We start from the raw sequence: 20,489 nt of genomic DNA on the forward strand, positions 1-20,489 counted from the left end.
TACGTTTTCTATGTCTGTCTATTTCTGTTTTGTAAATAAGTTCATTGGCATCATATTTTAGATTCCACATATACATGATATCATATGATATTTGTCTTTGTCTGATTTACTTCACTTAGGTATGATAATCTCTAGGTCCATCCATGTTGCTGCAAATGGCATTGTTTCATTCTTTTCTATGGCTGAGTAATATTCCATTGTGTATATATACCACATCTTCTTTATCCATTCATCTGTCAATGAATGGACATTTAGGTTGCTTCCACGTCTTGGCTATTGTAAATAGTGTTGCTATGAACACTGAGGTGCATGTATCTTTTCGAATTAGAGTTTTCTCTGTATACATGCCTAGAAGGTTTACTGTTCTGAACTGCTAGCAACCAGACAACAGTTACTTCTTTAGCTGAAAGATTCCTAGAACCTTCAAGACAAACACAACCATACTTCTATGGTCATAGAATAGATATAGAGTCTAGAGCAGGAGTCAGCCACGTCTTTCTATAAAGGGTCAGAGAATAAATATTTTAGGCTTCGCAGGCCGTATGGTCTCTGTTGGAACTACTCAGCTCTGCTGCTGTAGTATGAAATCAGCCATAGAGCACGCATTCATGAATGGGAATGGGTGTGTTCTGATAAAACTTTAGTGTAGACACTGAAATCTGAACTTCATATAATTTTCACATGTCATGAAATATATTTTTTTTTAAATTTCCAACCATTTACAAATGTACTAACCACGCATTGCTCACAGGTCTTATGAAAGAGAGACTGCAGGCCAGATTTGGCTTGTAGATTGCTGCTTGCTGACTCTGGTCTAGACAGAAAATTGGAATCTCCAATCATTCTTCATTCTGAAGGTACTTTGTAAAATTGATTTTCCTTCTCGTCTCATTATGATTCTGAAATCACACGAGTAAAATTGCTAAATGAAAAAACAAACAAACAAACAAGAGGAATCAATCAACCATCACAGCATTCTCAACCAAAACATCCCGGCTGTGAATGAGCTGGCTGTGAGCTCTGCATGACTCACGGACAACAGACCACAAGGCCCCATCTTGCTCAATGCAAGATATATGGCCTGCTGAAGGCTAGCATTCCAGTGATATTTGCAAAATCACCCAGTGTGAACAATGTCCTTGTTTAGTCTTCGCAATCTCATATTATTCACAGGTTGGGCCAGGGGAGGGGGGTGAAGGGGGGCTGGAAAATGTCCCAGTTTCTGAAATCCAGTTGTCCTCTGCCCTCCAACACACATGAATCCATTTCTTATTCTCCAGAAAGGATACGTCTAGTGGGTTTCTTGAAAACACATTAATGTATTGATGAGGTCCTCTTGGCCTTCCAGTACATGCCCTATCTTCCTACAAACGTATTACTATTTAAAACCAATGAGTATTGATAGACTGGGAGTTTGGGATTGACATATACACACTGCTATGTTTAAAACAGAAACCAAAAAGGACCTACTGTATAGCGCAGGGAACTCCGCTCAATGTTGCATAATAACCTAAACAGGAAAAGAATTTGAAAGATAGATACATGTATATGTATAACTGAATCACGTTGCTGTACACCTGAAACTAATACAACACTGTTAATCAACTATATCCCAATATAAAATAAAAAAATTTTTTAAATAGAAAAAAATGAAATAAGAAAGGGAAAAAAATAAAGTAAAACCAATGAGTATTTTCACACTCACATGGAAGAGTGAAACACAGACCCAGAAAAAGTGTGTTCTAAACTCGGTTGTGAATGCAGCATATATGTGAAGTGGATGAGCTTGACAGATAAACTACAGGACGCCCAGTTAAATCTGAATTTCAGAAGAACAACAGATCATTTTTTAGTATAAAAGTGTGTCCCCTGCAATAACTGGGCATCCTATAATTTTAGTTGCCAAATGTGATAACGCTAGTAGAGGCTAGAGAAAAAAGGAACTAGGCTGGAGTGGTAGGTATTTATTAGGGAAAAGCAAGAATTTGTTATAGGTTTGGGAGGGGCATTCATTATGAAAGAGTTACCCACCAAAGACTGGGAACTGCAGTTTCCTGTTCTGGTTAACCCTCTCACCCCAAGTGGTTTTCAGAATCCTTAAAGTCAGGGTGCAAGGTGGGGCCTTTACATTCCAATGTGTACTGAGTTAAAAAAACAGTGTTTCCTGGGGGAGTCCTGAGGGCTGATGGACTGTTCTGCATCCTGGGTGTGCTGGCAGTTACACAAACCTACACGTTACAAAATTCAGAGATGTGTACATCAAAATGGTCATTTTGCTCTATGTTAATTATTATTATTATTTTTTTAAGGAGTGATTTCAGTTGTTACTTCTTACAGAGAATTTGCGAGTTGATCCAGCATGCTGGATAAGGAACGGATTTAAGTAGCAATCTTGACTCTAACCTGAGACTATGGTTTTCTTATAGGGTCCCCATCCAGAGGGCCCTCGATGGGCTTTCGGCAGGTCCCCCACCAATTTGCCCAACAGACCTAAACATACCTACATCTGACTTAGCCTCAGGCTGAAACACTACTACCCTATCACCTCCACATACTACTGGCTTTAAAATTAAATAAAAATGCTGTGAAAGGCAGAAATGGGAAACTGGGGGCCCGAGGTGGGTGTAGGGAGTGGGGTCAGGGGTGAGGAATGAATCCAGCCCGCACACTGTATTAAAATCTCACTGTGTTTGGTTTGGCCCACACAGTGTTTCAATGGTTATGAACGTATCAATATCAACAGACTTCCTTCAAAAGCTGGATTTCTAGATGCCTTGAAGAACAGAAGATCTCAGACTTATATTCCCACAAAGTACCCATCAGCTGGAGTTGAATGCTGCCTGCCCTCTGGGGAACCCACCCTCTACGGTCACCACAGTCCCACAAGCTCAGCCACCACGTCAACCTGACACCTGTGCACAACTGAGATTTTAACGCCCAGTATAAGGCACTCAGCAGGGTGTCTGGCCCATGGGAAGCTCTCAGGAACTGGGAGACCCTTCCTCCCTCCCCCTAAAAGAAAGCTACAGGATCAAGTTACCATCTTTGACTTGCTTTCTGAGCCCTGGGGTGCCCTGCCTCCCTATAGGGGAGAGGTTCTCCTCCTGTTCCCCCCCCCCCCCCCCCAATGCTAAGCCATTCTGCTTCCAGCTTTTCTCTGTGGACCCAGGCTCAGGGCAGATGGAGAGCTGGAATCCTCCAGAGACAGTGATATGTCAAGATTGAGAGCGATGATGGCGGAAAGGGGAGAGAGAGGAGGGTAACTGAGCAATTACTTTTTTTTTTTTAAATGAATATGTTGAAGTCCTAACTCTTAATTAATTTATTTCTGCTGTGTTGGGTCTTCGTTTCTGTGCGAGGGCTTTCTCTAGTTGTGGCAAGCGGGGGCCACTCTTCATCGCGGTGCGCGGGCCTCTCACTATTGCAGCCTCTCTCATTGCGGAGCACAGGCTCCAGATGCGCAGGCTCAGTAGTTGTGGCTCACGGGCCTAGATGCTCCGCGGCACGTGGGATCCTCCCAGACCAGGGCTCGAACCCGTGTCCCCTGCATTAGCAGGCAGATTCTCAACCACTGCGCCACCAGGGAAGCCCTGAGCAATTACTTTTACCTTCGCCTCCTCTGTGTTGTCAGGGCCAATGCTTTCTCTTCATCGTGGCCATCATATCCAATGCTGATGGGATGGACATCTGTCATTCTCACTCCCGCGTGAATAAGGATGGGGAATGATCAGGCTGCCAAAGTCTCATTTCTAGTACTGGTACCATTAGAGAGTACATTCTACAGCCAGCCTCCAGACCTGCCCTGCCTTCCGACCCATCCCCACAGACCTATCCCAGCTGTTGTTAAATAGCCTTTGGGTTTTGCTGCAAGTTTTATTTGATGACCAGCACTAAATTCTGAACACGTATGCTCAGACTTCACTGTTCATGAACAAGGCTGCCTATATACCACCTGGAAAAGAAAAATGGGCACTCAGATGATGGGCTCATCACTATCTAGAGTGTGTTTTTGCTTCCTGGATAAGCAGTATTTCTTTTCAAGGCCATTCACATTAGCTTCAAGCTTTCCGGATCTTTTTTTTAAAATGATCATTTTTTCCCCCAGCTTTAAGGTATGATTGACAAATAAAAATTGTATATATTTACAGTGTACAACATGATGTTTTGATATGCATTGTGAAATAATTATCACAGTCAAGCTAATTCACATATCCATCACCTCACACAGTTACCATTTTTGTGTGTTTAATGACAACACGTGAGATCTACTCTCTTAGCAGATTTCAAGTATATAATACATGATTATTAACCACAGTCACCATGCTGTACATTAGGTTTTCAGAACTTATTCAACTTATAACTGGAAGTTATACCCTTTGATCAACATCGCCCCCTTTCCCCCACTTCCCAGCCTCTAGTACCCATCACTCTCCTCTGTTACTATAAGTTCAATGGTTTTTTTTTAGATTCCACATATAAGTGAGATTATAGGTATTTATCTTTCTGTGTCTGGCTTTTTTCACTTAGCAGAATGCCCTCCAGGGTCCAACCATGTTGTCACAAATGGCAGGACTTCCTTCTTTTTAAAGGCTAAATAATATTCCACTCTGTATGTACCACCTTTTCTTTATCCAATCATTTGTCAATGGACACTTAGGTTGTTTTCATCTCTTGGCTACTGTGAATAGTGATGCTGTAATGAACATGGGAGTGCATCTATCTCTCCAAGATAGTGATTTTATTTCCTTGGGATGTATACCCAGAAGTGGGATTGCTGGATCACATGGCAGTTCTATTTTGAATTTCTTGAGGAACCTCTACACTCTTTTCCACTTTTCAGATCTTATATGTCTCACAGTCCCACTGGGGCAAGGAAATTTTCGAACCATTTCCCAACCCATTAGAGGCAGCAAGTATCATCAACCCAAGCTGACAAGTCAAGCCGTAGAAACTCTGTTTAAGATGAACCAGGAGGGACTTCCCTGGCAGTCCAGTGGTTAGGACTCCGTACTTCCAGTGCAGGGGTCACGGGTTTGATCCCTGGTCAGGGAACTAAGATCCCACATGCCGCACGGAACGGCTAAAAATAAATAAATTAATTAATTAATTAAAAAGTAAATAATCTACTACTCACAATAAAGATTATCCTCAACCATATTGTTTAAAAAAAAGAAAAAGAAAAAGATGAACCAGGAGCCCGGGGGGAGCCTCTGGATTGACCCCATGCCTCTCGGCCGAAAGGTACCTCTCCCAGCTTCTCTATCCATCACATAAGGACATGCATCTATCACAGCTGCCCCAATCCTGAAGCCCCATGTGGTACTTACTGGTCTCAAAAATTGTTTGCACTATTACTCAAACTCGGAGAAAGAGGATCCCCTGGCTACCACCAAGGGGTTAAGTTTTCAAGCATATGTTTTTCTCTTAAGAATAACGTTTTTTTAATAACCCTCAAAGTTTTAAGTTTCAGCCCTGAACTAAAAAATAAAGTGAATCCTCAGATGACTGGTTATAATTTAGAAGGGGGAAAAGAATCCCACCCACCTAGAATAGTAAGTAAATCGGTATAGTGTAGCAAAGAAGTAAGGGCAGGTTTTACAAATGCCTTGAAGACATTTTGGAGGGCACAGCCTGTCAAGAGCCTGGAAGCCCGCAGGGTAATGAAGTAGGCTGCCAGAGGGGATATGATGAGGGGTGAGATGTGTTCTGAGGTCTGGCTCACAGCCTTTGCATCTACAGCTAGGGCTTTCACCTTGGGGGCGCATGTGGCTTTTCATTCCCCTTCCATTTTATGCGAGGGGAAGGGACCAGGTTCCCTATTCCTTTCTTATAGCTAAGCTCAGAGGATGCTATAGGAGCATTGATACTAGAGTCAAAGACTAGCCCCGAAATACTTTTAATATAAGTTCAGCATTATGTAAATAGGCTATAGGCTTGTCTCTGTCTGTCTCTCTGTGTATTTAATAATCTCCTTTTGTGGATTCTAATTCAACATGAGACTAATGGAAAAGACTGACATACCCATTAACCAAGGGCATATGTAGCTCCGACATGCTCCCCCACCCCCCCAAACCTCTGCTTCTGCCGGCATTTCCTGCCAGAAATAGGTCTCAGCTGTGCGGTATTCGCCCAAACCCAGCGCTCAAGTGCAAACTTGCCTCTATGAAGCGCCCATGCTGGGCGGCCATCACCCAACAGTCTGTCCGTGTTCTCTTAGGTCTCATCCTGCACAGTGTGGCCTCTGTGCTTTGTGTTTTAGGACAAATAAGAGCCTGGGTGAGGCTGAATCCATCTGAATATGAAGGGTTGGTTCAAACAATGGATGCTACAATTAGGATGAGGGAAGCCTGGAGGACATCTTGACAAGAATAAACTCCTCTTTGATATGCCAATGACAAGCCTGGCTTGTGCACACAGACTGGCTTAGGATAGACTCACTAACCATCATTAAGTAAATGAACCTCACTTGCTTGCTCATCCTGACCTCCTACTAGAGTTGCTCACATGAGAAGCAGTTGCATTGAGAATCAGGCCTGAAGGCTGGAGAGGCTGCCACAAGACTTGATTAGCTGATCTGCTTTGGGACTTCTCCATCTATAGCATCATGATATGTAGCATGTATATTTCTCAAAGGGGCTCCCACTGTACTGCTGGATATCTGCTCTGCTGCATGACTTCTTGTCTCACTGAGGTGCCCCCTAAGGCCTCCCCAACTGAATTTTATAGTCCATGGTTTTGATCAGCCAATCCCAATCCCAAGCACACCCTTGAAACAGGTGTCTTCAATTTTACTTTATTTAAATAGATTAAGACAAGTACCCAAGACAAACAAGATCTCCTCTGGATTAGTCACTTGATGTAAGAGGAACACAACTATACCACTTTCCAACTGAGCTAGGTTCAGGCTCTCACTAATTAAGACTTGAATTTGGTCTTTCATTCCATTTCACCTCTTTAAAATATACACACTTCACAAACTCCTGGGCATGTCACAGTGGGCGTGTGCCACTTATGAAGACCCAGACCATCCTCTCCCTTTGCTACTGGTCTTCTACCGCATCCCCACGGGTTTTCCACGTGTATTCCCCAGAACAGCAGCTGCAGCTGGGAAGAACAAACCCTGGGAACCTGTTAGAAATGCAAATTCTCAGGCTCCACCCCAGATCTACTAAATCAAACACTCTGGGAGTGGGACCCAGCAATCTGTGTGTTTAAGGAGCCCTCCAGGGCATGATCCTAATGCACTGAAGTTTGAGAATCACAGTTCTACACCATTTCTGGCCCAAAGTCTACGCCCAATAGCAGTTGCTGCCATTATTAGTAGTCCTGGGCCCAGCTCCCTCTCCCTACATTGTCTACTTGAGGCTGACAACAAATCAAAACCATCTCCAACACCTGGGTAACACGTGCTGGCTCAATGTGCCTACCTTGCTCTGAAAGGTGCTTCTAGGATAACAGGAATTTCCCACATCAAGCTGCTGTCTTCTAAATTTCTCTGTTAATTTTGAGATAGCAATCTCCTACCTAGATGTGAACTTTGAGTTACAATAATGTCAGTAGTTGCAAGGAGCTCATTTAATATAAAAAAGTATGGGGTGGGGGGACTTCCCTGGTGGCGCAGTGGTTGAGAATCTGCCTGCCAGTGCAGGGGACATGGGTTCGAGCCCTGGTCCGGGAAGATCACGCATACCATGGAGCAACTAGGCCGGTGCACCAAAACTACTGAGCCTGCACTCTAGAGCCCGTGAGCCACAACTACTGAAGCCCACATGCCTAGAGCCCGTGCTCCACCATGACAGAAGCCACCGCAATAAGCCTGCGCACTGCACCGAAGACCCTATGCAGCCAAAAATAAAGAAATAAAAAATATAGGAGGGCTTCCCTGGTGGAACAGTGGTTGAGAATCCGCCTGCCGATGCAGCAGATACAGGTTCGTACACCGGTCCGGGAAGATCCCACATGCCGCAGAGCGGCTAGGCCCGTGAGCCATGGCTGCCAAGCCTGCACGTCCAGAGCCTGTGCTCCGCAACGGGAGAGGCCACAACAGTGAGAGGCCCGTGTACCGCAAAAAAAAAAAAAAAGGAAATATGCACTATTTTTCCAATGATCCAAACATTTGTACACCAAACTCATAAAGCCCTATTGAAAATGCACCCTGATTTTGTAACATTTTGAAAGATCTCAGGGGAGCTGGTACTACCACTTCACAGCATCCTTATGAAATCCAAACAAGTCCACGCATAAGGAAAGCACATGGTAATGTTCAAAGCTCTACCTACATGTGGAGGTCATGAAAGGTCAACCCGTTGGCCAAAAGGAATTTTGTTGTGTCCACGAATTTTTTAAAAGCTTTTAAGCTACTTGATGCTATTCTTTTTGAAACGGGAGATCTCACATTTTAAAAAGGAAGATTTCTGGCTTCTCTTGAGAATCAGTTGATGTGACAACATAGGACCCACGTTCTCACCTGGTATAAATTAACTGTACCTTCACTGAGAAGTGATATCTGCTCTCCAGGTCCTTAACGATTTCCCACTCAATCCGTGTCAATCATTTATGTTACAGGCTGGCTCCCGGGTCCTTTTGGGTTTGCAACTCCTGTCGACTATAAACAACCCTTTCCATTGTTATTATTAGTATCCTCCTGCACTGCAAACTCTCAGGTGTTACTATACTCATGAAATTTCCCAGTTTGGCAATTCACCAGTTGAGGTGAAAAGAATTCATCTTTCACCGAATTCATCTTTCACCCTTTGCGTCCATTTTCTCCATAAAGATGCATGTGTTATGATTTGTTGATTCACTTACTATAAACAGAAAACTTTTGTTGACTGTTTTCTGTACCCCTGCTCTGAGTATTTCCCACAAAATATCTCAAATAACCTTCACAACAATTCCATGAGGTGGGTATTATAATTATCTCCAACTTACAGATGAGGAAACCGAGGGCCAGCAAGGTCTCACAGATACTAATAGAAAAGCTGGGATGTGAGCCAAGGCTTTCGTACACCTGAATCCACGCTTGTTACTCACCAGACTGTGAGGTACTGACAGCCCTGGGGACCACCGTCTCTGTGTACCAATGCCATTTGCTGCCTCAGTCAACATCACACTACATGATGATCAACTCTCACTGCCAAGGAAGTTGATCAACATCCCCAAAAACGATCAGTGATGAAACGTGGGTAGTTCAAAGGACCAATAGCAGTGGTCCACAAAGCACTGGGTAACCCCAAAGAAATGCAGAGAAGCCTTCGCTGAGCCCTGTTTTTCTTCTAAATATTAACAAATCATAACCCACAAGCCCCCCTGCTTGGCTTTTTAAATGATGACTGCTCTATTTCACAGGGGACTTGCCAGAGCAGCTACTCTTTGTCCCAAGAGGCTAAAGCCTGATATACTCAGAGGTACAAATAAATGGTCAGAGAGGTGTATGGCCCTTGGGCATATCTGTGTAAGGCCTGCCTTGTCACTCCCAGACCTGGCAATGACACTGAATGGGCCCTCAGTGGCACTTACCTGCTGAGCGGCCCTGCAGAGTCAGCTGGGGCAAACTCTTCCTTGGCACCAATGTCCTGAGCAAACCATTTTTTAAGCCTCAACTTGAACTTTTAGAAGCAGGGTACCATTTATGTAGAAGAAGATAACAAATGACTGGGATCTTCAATTCTCCAGCCCTTTACCAGCTGCCTGCCAACGACAGAGGTTCATGTCCAGGGAGGGTCCCCCCAAGAATCACAGTTTTTGTTACTATAGGTCTTGGGCTTGGGTCTCTAGAACCCCTGAGGGATCCCTGACCTGGGAAGCTGGGCTGGATCACACGCAAATGGCAGCCAGGACTTCTGTCCAAGCCATGCAGGCCAACCGAAGCGGCCTGAATCAGCGCGGGCTGACTGGCCTCCTTAGCCTTTGGTCCCCACTGCAACCCTGGCACTCAAGGTCTTACTGTTCAGAGGCAAGAAGAACACTGAGAGATGAAGCCAGGGAAATGCCAAGAGTGTTTTTTTGTGGGTAAAAGGCAGAACCAGCCTAAGCCACCCACCTACATCTGGGCCTTCTCAGGACAGAGAATGGGGTCAGGTGGGAGCCACAGGCCACTATCTGTACCCTCTGGGGGAGAATTTTAAGAGGGAGAGGGGTCCAAAGTGAAATCCCCCAAAAGGCAGATTCCACAGAGTCATGGCTAGGCCCACATACCCCCAAGCTCACCCCTCTCCCCACTGCCAGCTCGGAAGGATCCTAGGGGCAGCTCCAGCCCCTAGCACAGCACCCCTCCAAGGCTAGACGTGCCACTAACACAAGGAATCAGGAGTCAGGAGAGAGATACAACTCTTCCACACCTCACTGTGTGAGCCCAGATGCCTCTGTATACTCGACTGTAAAGTGGAGACAATGAGACCTGCCCAGCACAGCTCAGAATTAAGGTATCACGTGCAGGTTTTTGTAAAGCGCTGTACAAATGCCAAAGATCGTTTTTATTATTCGACAGAGTCTGAGTTCTCATTAAGTGACAACATTCCCTAAAGAGCCAGTGTAGGTTGGATTGGCACCTCATATCTCAGTAAATATGGACACACTCACATGTGTCCGTATTTTCTATGTCTCTGAGGGCTTTTGCCCACAATGACCACTGAAACGTTCAGTTATCTTCACCAGGGCCCAAGGAAGACTCTCTTCCTCTCGGATGTGCAGACATAACAACATCCTCCCCTCAAACTGGCTTCTATTGAGACACAGTGGTTTGTTCTCCAAGGGAATGTTACTCACTCGGTTAGAACTCCCATTGGGTATTTCCATGTGCTGAAACCCAGCTTGGAAGACTCTCAAAAGGATGTGGCCTCCTGGTTTGTCTCAGCCTTTCCTGATGCTACTGAATCAGTCTGCTTCTGCCTCATCCGCTCACACACAGGCTGCCGAACCACCCAGTGAGCTCGTGGGAAGAGCACGAGATGCTGCCACCATCTTGTGGGAAGCCAATCCTGGCAGTGGTCAATAAAGGGGCTCCAGTGCCCTCCAGTGTGGGTTCTGATTCTGGCCTTGACACTTTCTGTTAAGGTCGGGCTCTTTAAAATGTGGACAATATAGACGTTCCTCCCCCATCAGCTTATTAGGATTAAATGGCATCATCTGTGTTCAAATGCACTTGAGTCTCCTTGCTGAGTTGGTGCCTTTGGCTACTGACTTAACTTCTTCATGTGTTTCGCTTTCCCTTTCTTATACTAACTATTTCAAATCAATAATAAACTAACAACAAGCAAGTGAATAAACACCTTCTGCTCATTGGGAAGTTACTGTGTTATTTTACATTTTTTTTTCAACCTTCAAGACTTGTTCAAACATCTCCTCTCTTGGAAAGTGCTCTATAACTCCTCCAGGTCAGCTTACCTGCTCCAGGTGTGTGCTCATTTGCATAAGTATTCCTGCTACTGAATAGTAATTGTTTATGTTAGACTATTAACAACTTAAGATTTTTTTTTTTTAAAGAACACACGTCACAAGAGCCCTGCTGAATAGAAAATGGTCAATAAATGGCAACTGTATTATTATGCCCTGAATGATTACCCGCATTCATTGTGCTATAGAGGCATCTTGCTGTCTTCTAAAATTACAACTTTGGGAGAGTCCCTACGGATGGAGGGAGCACCTGGGAGTAGAGACACTTGTCAAGATGGATTTGCTCCTCTTTTGGCAGGAAGTAGGCTGAGATTCATCTTTTCTCATTGATTAGTCTCTGGACACAACTGGAAGATTCAATTAAAGCACTATAGTTTCTGAGTATTTCACTCCCTTGGGGGAAAAAAATCCCACAGATGATCATGTGGCTAGTAGGTCACAGGACATCTGTCCCTTTTAGAACTTAAGTGTGCGAAGGGTAAAGTCTTCCCTCTGATGGCTGAAACTTGGGGACACTGACTTTTTGGTATTGCCAGTCCCTTCCGAGAGGCAATACTTTGTAAATACCTACTGCATGACTGGATGGATGGATCCTCCAGTCACATCTCTGCACCTGGTCTGAGGAGCTAGCGAAATTGACACTGGGCTGAGCTCTGGCCTTCAGTCGAGTAAAGGAAAGGATAAAGAAGGCTATTTAGACTCTTTCTGTTTCAGAGATGTTGCCTCTCACCCTCACAGGACAAGGCAGCAGTGTAGACAGGAATTGGGGGCCCTAGCTCAAGACCATCTACTGGCCCCTGCATGCCAGGTCCTTCACCTGCACCATATCTAAACCTTACAGCCAGCCCCTGAGGTAGAACTCATGAGCCCCCTTTACAGGTGAAGGAACCAAGGTCCGGACTAAAGAGTACCCAAGAGTCTACAGATTAGAATCTCCAGCTATCTGCTCTTCCTCTTGGAGAGGAGCCAAGTTGGTGAAGAGATAAAGAATCGTTCTCTTCCTCCTGGGGGGAAGTGGGGTGGCGGGGGGGATGAACTGGGAGATTGGGATTGACATATATACACTACTATGTATAAAATAGATAACCAATAACAAAAAACAAACAAACAAAAGAATCATTCTCTTCCTCCTTCACATCTCCAGAGAGACTTCAGGAGGGCTAGGCTCAGGCAGCAGCCTCGTGAGCTCCTGAGGGTCCCCTGAGAACCCCAGGAAGGCGGCAGAAAGAGGCACGTTTGCAAAATTTGGAGAGTATGCATTAGACCAAAGCACGGCACAGAACTATTTACTGATGTGGTCACAAGCCCCTCCACCCCATCTCTCAATTCTCTCTCTCTTTCTCTGTCTGTCTGTCTGTCTGTCTCTCTCTCTCTCTCTCTCACACACACACACACACACACACACACCGTTAATTCGATGTTAGAAAGTCTGCACTAATAACAACAGATATATTCATTGAGGCCGAATCATTCACGAGAATCATCAATACCTTCCCAGGTACAGGACAAACTCAATTCCGCAACTGAACAGGCATGAGAATTCCAGCAGACTGGCTAGATCTTTCTTGAAAGTCCATTTAGCCTCTGCTGGGACTACCCAGCCCCACTCGGAAAAGGGTGGCCCAAGTGTAAGCTGCTACTGGCTCCCCGTTCAGAAAGCAAGTCCTTTCATGAGGCTCAGCTGTTCCTCAGGCATCCAGTAAAGCTGGTCATGCAAAGGCAGAGAATGTGACAACTGTTGGAAACCTTCAGCGGCCTCCGATGGGAGCAACTGAACCTTCTCCGGAGCAGCCACTTCATGGACAGTTAAAGCAGCCTATTATTCAGTTTATATAAAGCACCCACCAGCGACATGGCACCAAGAACGGAATATCTCCATTCTTAGCAAGTTCATGACATACTGGCCACACTGCTGGGCCACTAACTCTAGAAACCGTAAACAACCTCACTAACCATCAAAATACACATACTCAGAGGGAAAGGGAAAGAAAAAAAAAAAGCCTTCCTTAGTTCTGAGGACCAAGTTCAAAGATTGCCCAACAGGCAAAAAAGCCATAGCATTCAACAGTGCCAACAGTCTCTCTCGCTTCAGCTGTAAAGTCTCCAAGACATTTTAAGATTTGAAGACTTTGATAAAGAGGATCTCAGAGCCACAGAGACCACATCAAACGCTTCTTTAAAAAAGAAGAGTCTGTATGCATTTCCCAGTGAAGGATCCGTCCAAAGGGTTTTAAAAACACTTTAATATACTTTGCTTCCAAAACATTACACACCATTTCTCCAACAAATTTACATGTGTTTCCAGGGAACTCCTGGACCCAAAAGAAAAAAAAAAAGTACTTAGGTAAAAGAATGTCTGGCGATTCTTTTATGCCAATATGTTAAGAGACCTCTTTTAATTGCTATTATTTCATATAGCAGCAGTAATCATTCCCTCATCTGAAAAGGAAATATATAATCCAGCTGCGGTGGCTCCAGTAAAAATACCACATCTGTGGATCACTGGCAGCACTGTGGCAGGATTGCTCAAATTTAGGCAGCTTTCGAGCTCTTTTATACCCAAGATGCACATGGGTACACTTTTCTGAGAGTGCACATAAACTTTGCCAAAACTGGTTGCTCCTTTGTATGCTGAAAATAGGTTTTCAGATGATCCACACCTAGAAGAAGGAGGCTCTCTTGGAATATTATTTCCAGGACCCAGTTGTTCTAAGAAGTCCCCAGACCACCCGCGCCCCCCCCCCACCCAGGGTGATGGCTTGCGCCAGTGCCCTTGTCAATATCAAACAGAACAGGGAAAAGGAACACTCCCGCTTTCAGAGAGGAGGTTCTACCGCGTGGCTGGCAGTGGAGCTGATTGCTGGTTTTCCACTTAGCACACCAACAGCTTCCGCAGAGTGGATGGCAGCCACCGTTCTGGTGACCGTTCCCGCCATTCTCCAGTGTCTGAAGTCAGAGTATTACTGAGCACTGGGTGGTAATATTCCAGGAATCGCCCCCCCACCCCCACCCCTCATGCTCCTGTTTAGTCTTTCCCCAAAGCCCAGTAGCAAGCATCTTATTTCTAAGCCAATCGTCCACATTCAAATCCCCAGCCCAAAGCGCGCCCTGGGGCTTTCCATCTACAGACCATAAAGGAAAAAGCAGCGTAGCTGAGCCTTGACAGACTTTTATCCCCAAAACACATGTCCTGCGGCTACTGTGCTGGAATGTCGATGGCCCCGAAGCACTCGGGGTCCTCTTCCATCCCAGACAATAGAGCAAGAAAATAAAATGAAAGTGGACTTACTGCTATGGCTTGCAGCCTTTCCTTGTGCAATTCCGCCTCTGCCATCCTGGAGAAGGGCACACAGGGAGGGAAGGAAGAAAGAAAAACAAAACACACGCTGTAGTCACCTAAGGAAATTGATGGACACCCCGGGGGGACTTTGCTAGAAACCCAGGGAGAGCCGAGGGACGTCCGGGGATTCGCTTCGGAGGTGGCGGGCAGAGCTGTGTGCGCGGCTGGCTCGCCCGGCTCAGCCTCTGGCCCCCGCCCGCCCGGCCGCCTGGCTGCGCCCCAGCGCCGCCGCTCCCTGCATCTCCCCGCCGCCGGCCGCGCCAGTCGGGGACGTGGGCCACTGGCAGCAGCCGGGAGGGCGCGCTCGCCCAGCGCTCGTCCTCCGCCCTGACGTCTCCGCGCCTCGCTCCGCCCCTGGGGTGTGGGGGACCCGCGGCCGCAGCCCCGGGCTGCTCTAACCGGGCGGGAGACACCGGGGCTGCAGCCGCGGGGAGTGGGGAGGCCCCCAAGGCGCGGCCGGGCAGCGCGCGGGCGGGCTGGCACCCGGGGCGCACCGGGAGCCGCTAGGGCGCACGGTTGGTGCGCCCAGGTGGACACGTGCTCACTGGGAACGTGCAGACGCCAGCCCAGGGGCCTCTGGCAGAAAGCGGGGCCCCAGCACGTCCTGCCTGCCAAACGCTTCGACTCCACATGGGGACATTTCCAACTGCCTCATCCACATGCCTTCAATGGCAGGCTCCTCAGCGGTCAAGTTGGCCAAGGGCAGGGTGTAGCTCAACACAGGCCATCCCTCTGTGAGGCCAAATGTGGGTTAGAAAGACAACCGAGAGTTTGTAGTTATAGGTGCTCGGCTAGGATGGGCTTGATCACTTATTAGCTGTGAAGCCTCGGGCAAGTCACTTAACCACTCTGAACCTCAGTTTCCTCATCTAAAAAATGGAGTGTCTGTCAGTGCTGAATGAGATAAAGTATGCGTACAAAGGTGCTTTGTAAAGGGCAATCTGTTCTGAACATTATCCTGTGACATCCTGGGCTGAAACTCAGAATCTTTACTTCCGTACTCAGTCTCTGAAAGGAAAAGTAGGATCTGGTCACCAAAACACTTCACCTCTTCTTTACTGAAACAGGCGGCAGTTCTAAAGTGCATCTTTTATGCCAGGGCCTGGGCTGGAAATGAGAGGTAGATAAGATAAGATCCAGTCCAAAAGGAAACAAAAAGCTAAAAACAAAATACGTCTTCACCTCCAGGAGGGGGCTGCTAGAATTCCCAACATTCATAAGCAAACTTTCCTCCATAAAATGAAATAAACATGGGGGAAAAAACAAATGTGACCTCTTTAGATCCTTGATGACTCTATAAAATGCAAAACTTAAGAAGGCATTTTGAAAGGTAGGCACATCAAATTTCTCCAAATCACCTCTTTCCTGGGCAAATTCTTGCAATTTCTACTAAATCACCTTCTCAACATTCAGAGAGGTTTCACCTGTCACTTGAAGAGCAATTACTACTCTGCCCAAAGACTGAAGCAGTCACCAAAACAGTTTCACTGATTGATTGTTTTCTCTTTCTTTTCATAACAGGCGTAGGTGGACCTGTTTGTGTCGTAAATCCAAGGCAACACCAGATTTGACATCCCCCTCCAGTATATCCAGAACTTCTGCTTTCTGGCTAAGACCCATCACTTTCTTCAAATGCTTCATTTTCTCTTCACTTGCAGTGCCAGCTCCAGAGGACAAGTTTTTTGAGGAGTGTTAGCTCACAAATAAACAAAGCTTTTAGTACTTCGGCAGAGTGACTGCGTACCCAACAAGAGTAGAGAATACAAGATGAGCGAAGTGAGACCAGAGAGGTGGAAAGCCTCAGCCAGAGTCATGGAGCTAGGATTTCAACTTAGATCAGACCCTCCAGAGCTCATGTTTATAACCACCAGGCACCAGGCTCGGCCAGTAATATGAAGGTGGGGCAGCCCCCGGTGATGAATAAGTGGTCCTTTCCCCTCCAGTTACACAGATATTAAAAAGGAATTAGAAGAGCACAGCAATGTGAATGCACATAGTGTCACTGAACTGCATACTTAAAAGTGGTTAAAATGGTAAATTTTATGTTATGTATATTTTACTATGCTAAATTTTTAAAAGGCATGATGGAAGGTGAGATGGAGTGGAAGACAGGCTTAGGCATCTTTTGGAAGTGACCAGTTGGAAAGCTTTGAATCTCAAGATAGAAGAATCACGATCGGGGACACATACCTGGGTGTCATCTACATTGTGGTTATAGCTAAAGAAAGAATGGCCAGGGTAAGAAAACAGAACGAGAAGAGGAGAAAGCCCAGGAAAGGAGGCTGAGGAAGTATCATCTGAAGATTAGAAGGAAAAATCAAGAGGGATGTTTCTACGAAAAGCCACAACAGGAGGAAAGGGTTTTTCAACAGAGTCAGGTGGTTTGGGGAGGTCAAGAAAGATGCAGACTAAGAGGCTTGGGCAGCCAGGAAGCCGTGGGTGACATTGAGAGAGCTGTGTGTGTGTGTGTGGGGGTGAGCCTGTAAGCAATTACAGAGACTTGAATGAGTGAGAGGTGGGGAAGGAACATCCTTGAGTACAAACCACTCCTTTCAGATGTTTGGATGTGAAAGATGAAGGTGGTGGGGGGAACAGGAAGGTGGTCTATGGGAAGCAGAGTCAAGTTGAAGGGTTGTTAGATCAGGTGAGACTTGAATGTTTCAGGGCCAAAGGGAATTAGGCATCAGGGAAGTGAGAACAAAGACACAGTCCAAAGGGAAGGTAAGTATTAGGTCTCAGATTAGACCAGAGGGCATCCAGATGAGCACTAGTGGCCAAGGTAGGCTTGGAAAGATGGGGAAATGAAGTAAGACAGAAGATGGAATGGGTAAAGATGAAGTCATTTTATTTGAAAGAGAGAGAAGTTGAGGGAGCGTATATTGGAAGCCTAGTTTTCCCAGCTGACGGAAGGGCCATTGGTTGGGACTGATGGGGTGTGGGAGGGGACTTCAGAAAAATAGAAATGGTTTGTAAAGAAACTGTGAGAAATGGGAACAATTAAGACACGTTTCCCAGTCAGTAGTATGCATCAGAATCTCCTGGGTCACATTTGTCTGAATACATGTACAAAATTAAATATCTATGGGGTGAGGTAAGAGTTAGGGATGGATTTAGAACCATCGTACTAACTAGGCTTACTAGGAGTAGACAGAAGACTTATGACCAATTTACTTCCTCAGTGGCTTTTAACCGCCTGAGACCCATGATATACAGGGCTCCCGTTTACTCCGTGTTGAGGACTGTCAAAGCAGGGATGGCCAAAAGTCAAAGGAGAGAAGAAATTCAGAATGCTGGACCCTGGGGATTTGTCCAGGGGGAAATGTAGCAGAATCTTCACATTTTTTTTTTTTTCTGGCTGCCCCATTTGTGCAGCCCTTTCCGTCTTTAGGGAATTCCCATATTACGAGCCATTGTGCGATTCAGAGCTACTTCCCATCATGCAAGCCGGGAAATGCCAGACATTTGTTTCCCAGGTCCTCAGAAGCTATGGCATGGCGTGCAATCTGGGCTTAGTTAGCCATGTACATTGGCCAAGGACCTTGAAGACATAGCATTAGAGAACTCTTTCAGGCTGGTTGCTCATCTTTGGTCCTGCCCATTGCTCAGGCCTCCTTCTCCAGCCTTCCCAGCTATTCTGCCAGCTACGTAATACACTTTCGATTCATGCCTTCTCTGCTCCTAGCAACTAGAATCAGTTTCTGCTGCTTGTGACTAAGAACCCTAAGTGAAACAGGAAGGCACGTGAAGAGCAGAGAGAAAACATTTTCTCCTCTTCCAATACTTCTCCCCTCAAAGCTCTAAATTTTAGCATTTTGAAGTCATCTAACCCATTAAAAACACAGACACTTATAACCCAAATTATGCCATTTCTTTCATAAACTTTTATTGTACAGCTATTCTATACTAGACATTAGGTTATGGCCTGGTATTACAAAGAATTCATAGTCTAGTGTTAATATGGGTGACTCTTTGCCCTCCACACATTTGAAATCTCAAAAGATCTAGTACAATGGGTGCATCATGTGTGTAACAAATCACTAGTTCTTGCTGGGACAGTAAACCGTGTTGCATAAGCATTACCCGTATTGTCTAATGGTTTTTCTGATAGATGCTGTATTGCACAGCATTCTATTGAGAGAATACAGAATGCTAGATTTGCGAAATAGATGTTTTGGTAATAAAAACTGCAGAATCTATTTTAGGGTGTGAGTCCTTTGAGAACCACAGATGATCACAGCCTACTCCCCTGTGGGGAAAACGGGAGCTCTGTAAACTGAGAGGGAAATGACTTGCCAAGACCCATTGAGTGAGTAAAAGTTAAAGTCTTGCTGAACAGAACCTAAGAGTGTGAAACTTCAGAGTAACCTGAAGCTTTCCATTAACAAAACTAATTTTAAAAGAATGCCAGGTCCTCCAAAATGTTTGTATTTGCATCAGCTCTCTTTTGCCTAGGATCTTTTAAAATACACGGTCATTAGAAACATATGTGATGCCTGCACAGGATCAAAAGGAGGGGAACAGTGCTTGGAGCCCTTTTGGCTCCCGTGGTTGTGAACAATTTGGGAAAGTTGATGGGATTTCAAGTATGTGATGTTTTTCTCAATGGGATTCATATGATAGATCCATAGAGAGAGTCCCCATGGTGCAAGAGAGTGAAAGAAGTTAGAAAACAGGGTGCCAGTGTGGGAAATAAACTAGGCTGGATGTCACTTAAGGTATAGATTGACTAAGCTCTCTACATAGAAGATTCAAAAAGAGCAACTAGAAATCCATCTAAAAATGAATGGTAGAATTTCTATCTGATGGCCTCATTTTCTCTTGGCTAGCCTTGGCAATGTCAGTTGATCAACACTGTGAATTGCTGGAAGAAACCAGGGGCTATAAGGAGAGCATACAGGAATTGGATCTGGATGGTTAGGGGTCATTCTACATTCACCTTGCTGGGATATTCAGATGTTCATAAAAATTTTGAAAAGTGGGTCTAGGAGGTGGGAGGTGGGCATGGCACAGAGAAAAGGCATGAAGCTGTAAAGACAAGTTAGAATCCCAGCCCTCAGACTCACCAACTGCACAAACTTGAATTCCTTTAGCTCAATTTCCTCATCCTTAATGGGGGATAACAACTCTAACCTCATAAGGATATTGCAAGAAATCAAGATAGCAGATGGAAAATGCTTGACAGTGACCATAGTAGGGGCTCCAAAAATGGCAGGTCCTGATTATACAACCCAACTACTTCCTCATTAAAACTGTCATAGACCAAATCAAGTGAGTGACTTGATTGTATCTATCCTTTTATGTATGCTTTTTTTTTTTGCAATGTAGGCTTTTTCTTTTAAGAAAAGGGGTGAACTATCAATATTCTTTAAGTTTTCCACATTAGTAGGTACTTCTCTTTTTTCATCTTTTAAAAGGGAGGATTCTGCCCTGTGTCATTTATTGTCTAGAAATTTCATTACCAGGCTGCCCCTTGAATGATTCATAGACACCTACAGCCTTATCTTTTGGAGTAAGTCAATTTAATGCTTATAAATAAGAAGGAATGAGAAGGGAATGCTTAAGAGGACATAGATTAAGTCCTAGGAAAAGATGGAAAGAAAAGCTTAATTGTGGAGTGTTTTGGAAGAGAGCTACATGCCCACATATTAAAGGTGCTCCTTGGTGGAGTGGATTCAAGGTTTGGGTGTGAATTAGCTACAAAGTGGAAAAGTCTTTGGGAAGGCCAGTCTGGTTATCTGATGCTGGTAGACACAAT

The 20,489-nt window shown here is 45.2% G+C and overlaps 1 protein-coding gene across 5 annotated transcripts in view; it reads right to left on the bottom strand.

The window, feature by feature from the left end:
• Positions 1 to 20,489, bottom strand: part of PALM2AKAP2 (PALM2 and AKAP2 fusion) — a 646,508-nt gene that overhangs the window by 341,889 nt on the left and 284,130 nt on the right. For 2 of the 5 annotated variants that reach the window (XM_067743693.1, XM_067743690.1), the window contains exons 1-2: positions 15,280 to 15,375; positions 14,684 to 14,729 (exon numbers count right to left, since the gene is read on the bottom strand). In XM_067743693.1, coding sequence (XP_067599794.1) covers positions 14,684 to 14,729; positions 15,280 to 15,374 — 141 coding nt within the window. In that variant the 5' untranslated portion in view covers position 15,375. Of the gene's footprint in view, positions 1 to 14,683; positions 14,730 to 15,279; positions 15,376 to 20,489 lie in introns of those variants that run through there. The other 3 variants (XM_067743691.1, XM_067743692.1, XM_067743694.1) reach the window with 2 other exon arrangements.

The sequence above is a fragment of the Pseudorca crassidens genome, chromosome 7 (assembly GCF_039906515.1).
Source record: "Pseudorca crassidens isolate mPseCra1 chromosome 7, mPseCra1.hap1, whole genome shotgun sequence".
Classification (NCBI taxonomy): Eukaryota; Metazoa; Chordata; class Mammalia; order Artiodactyla; family Delphinidae; genus Pseudorca; species Pseudorca crassidens.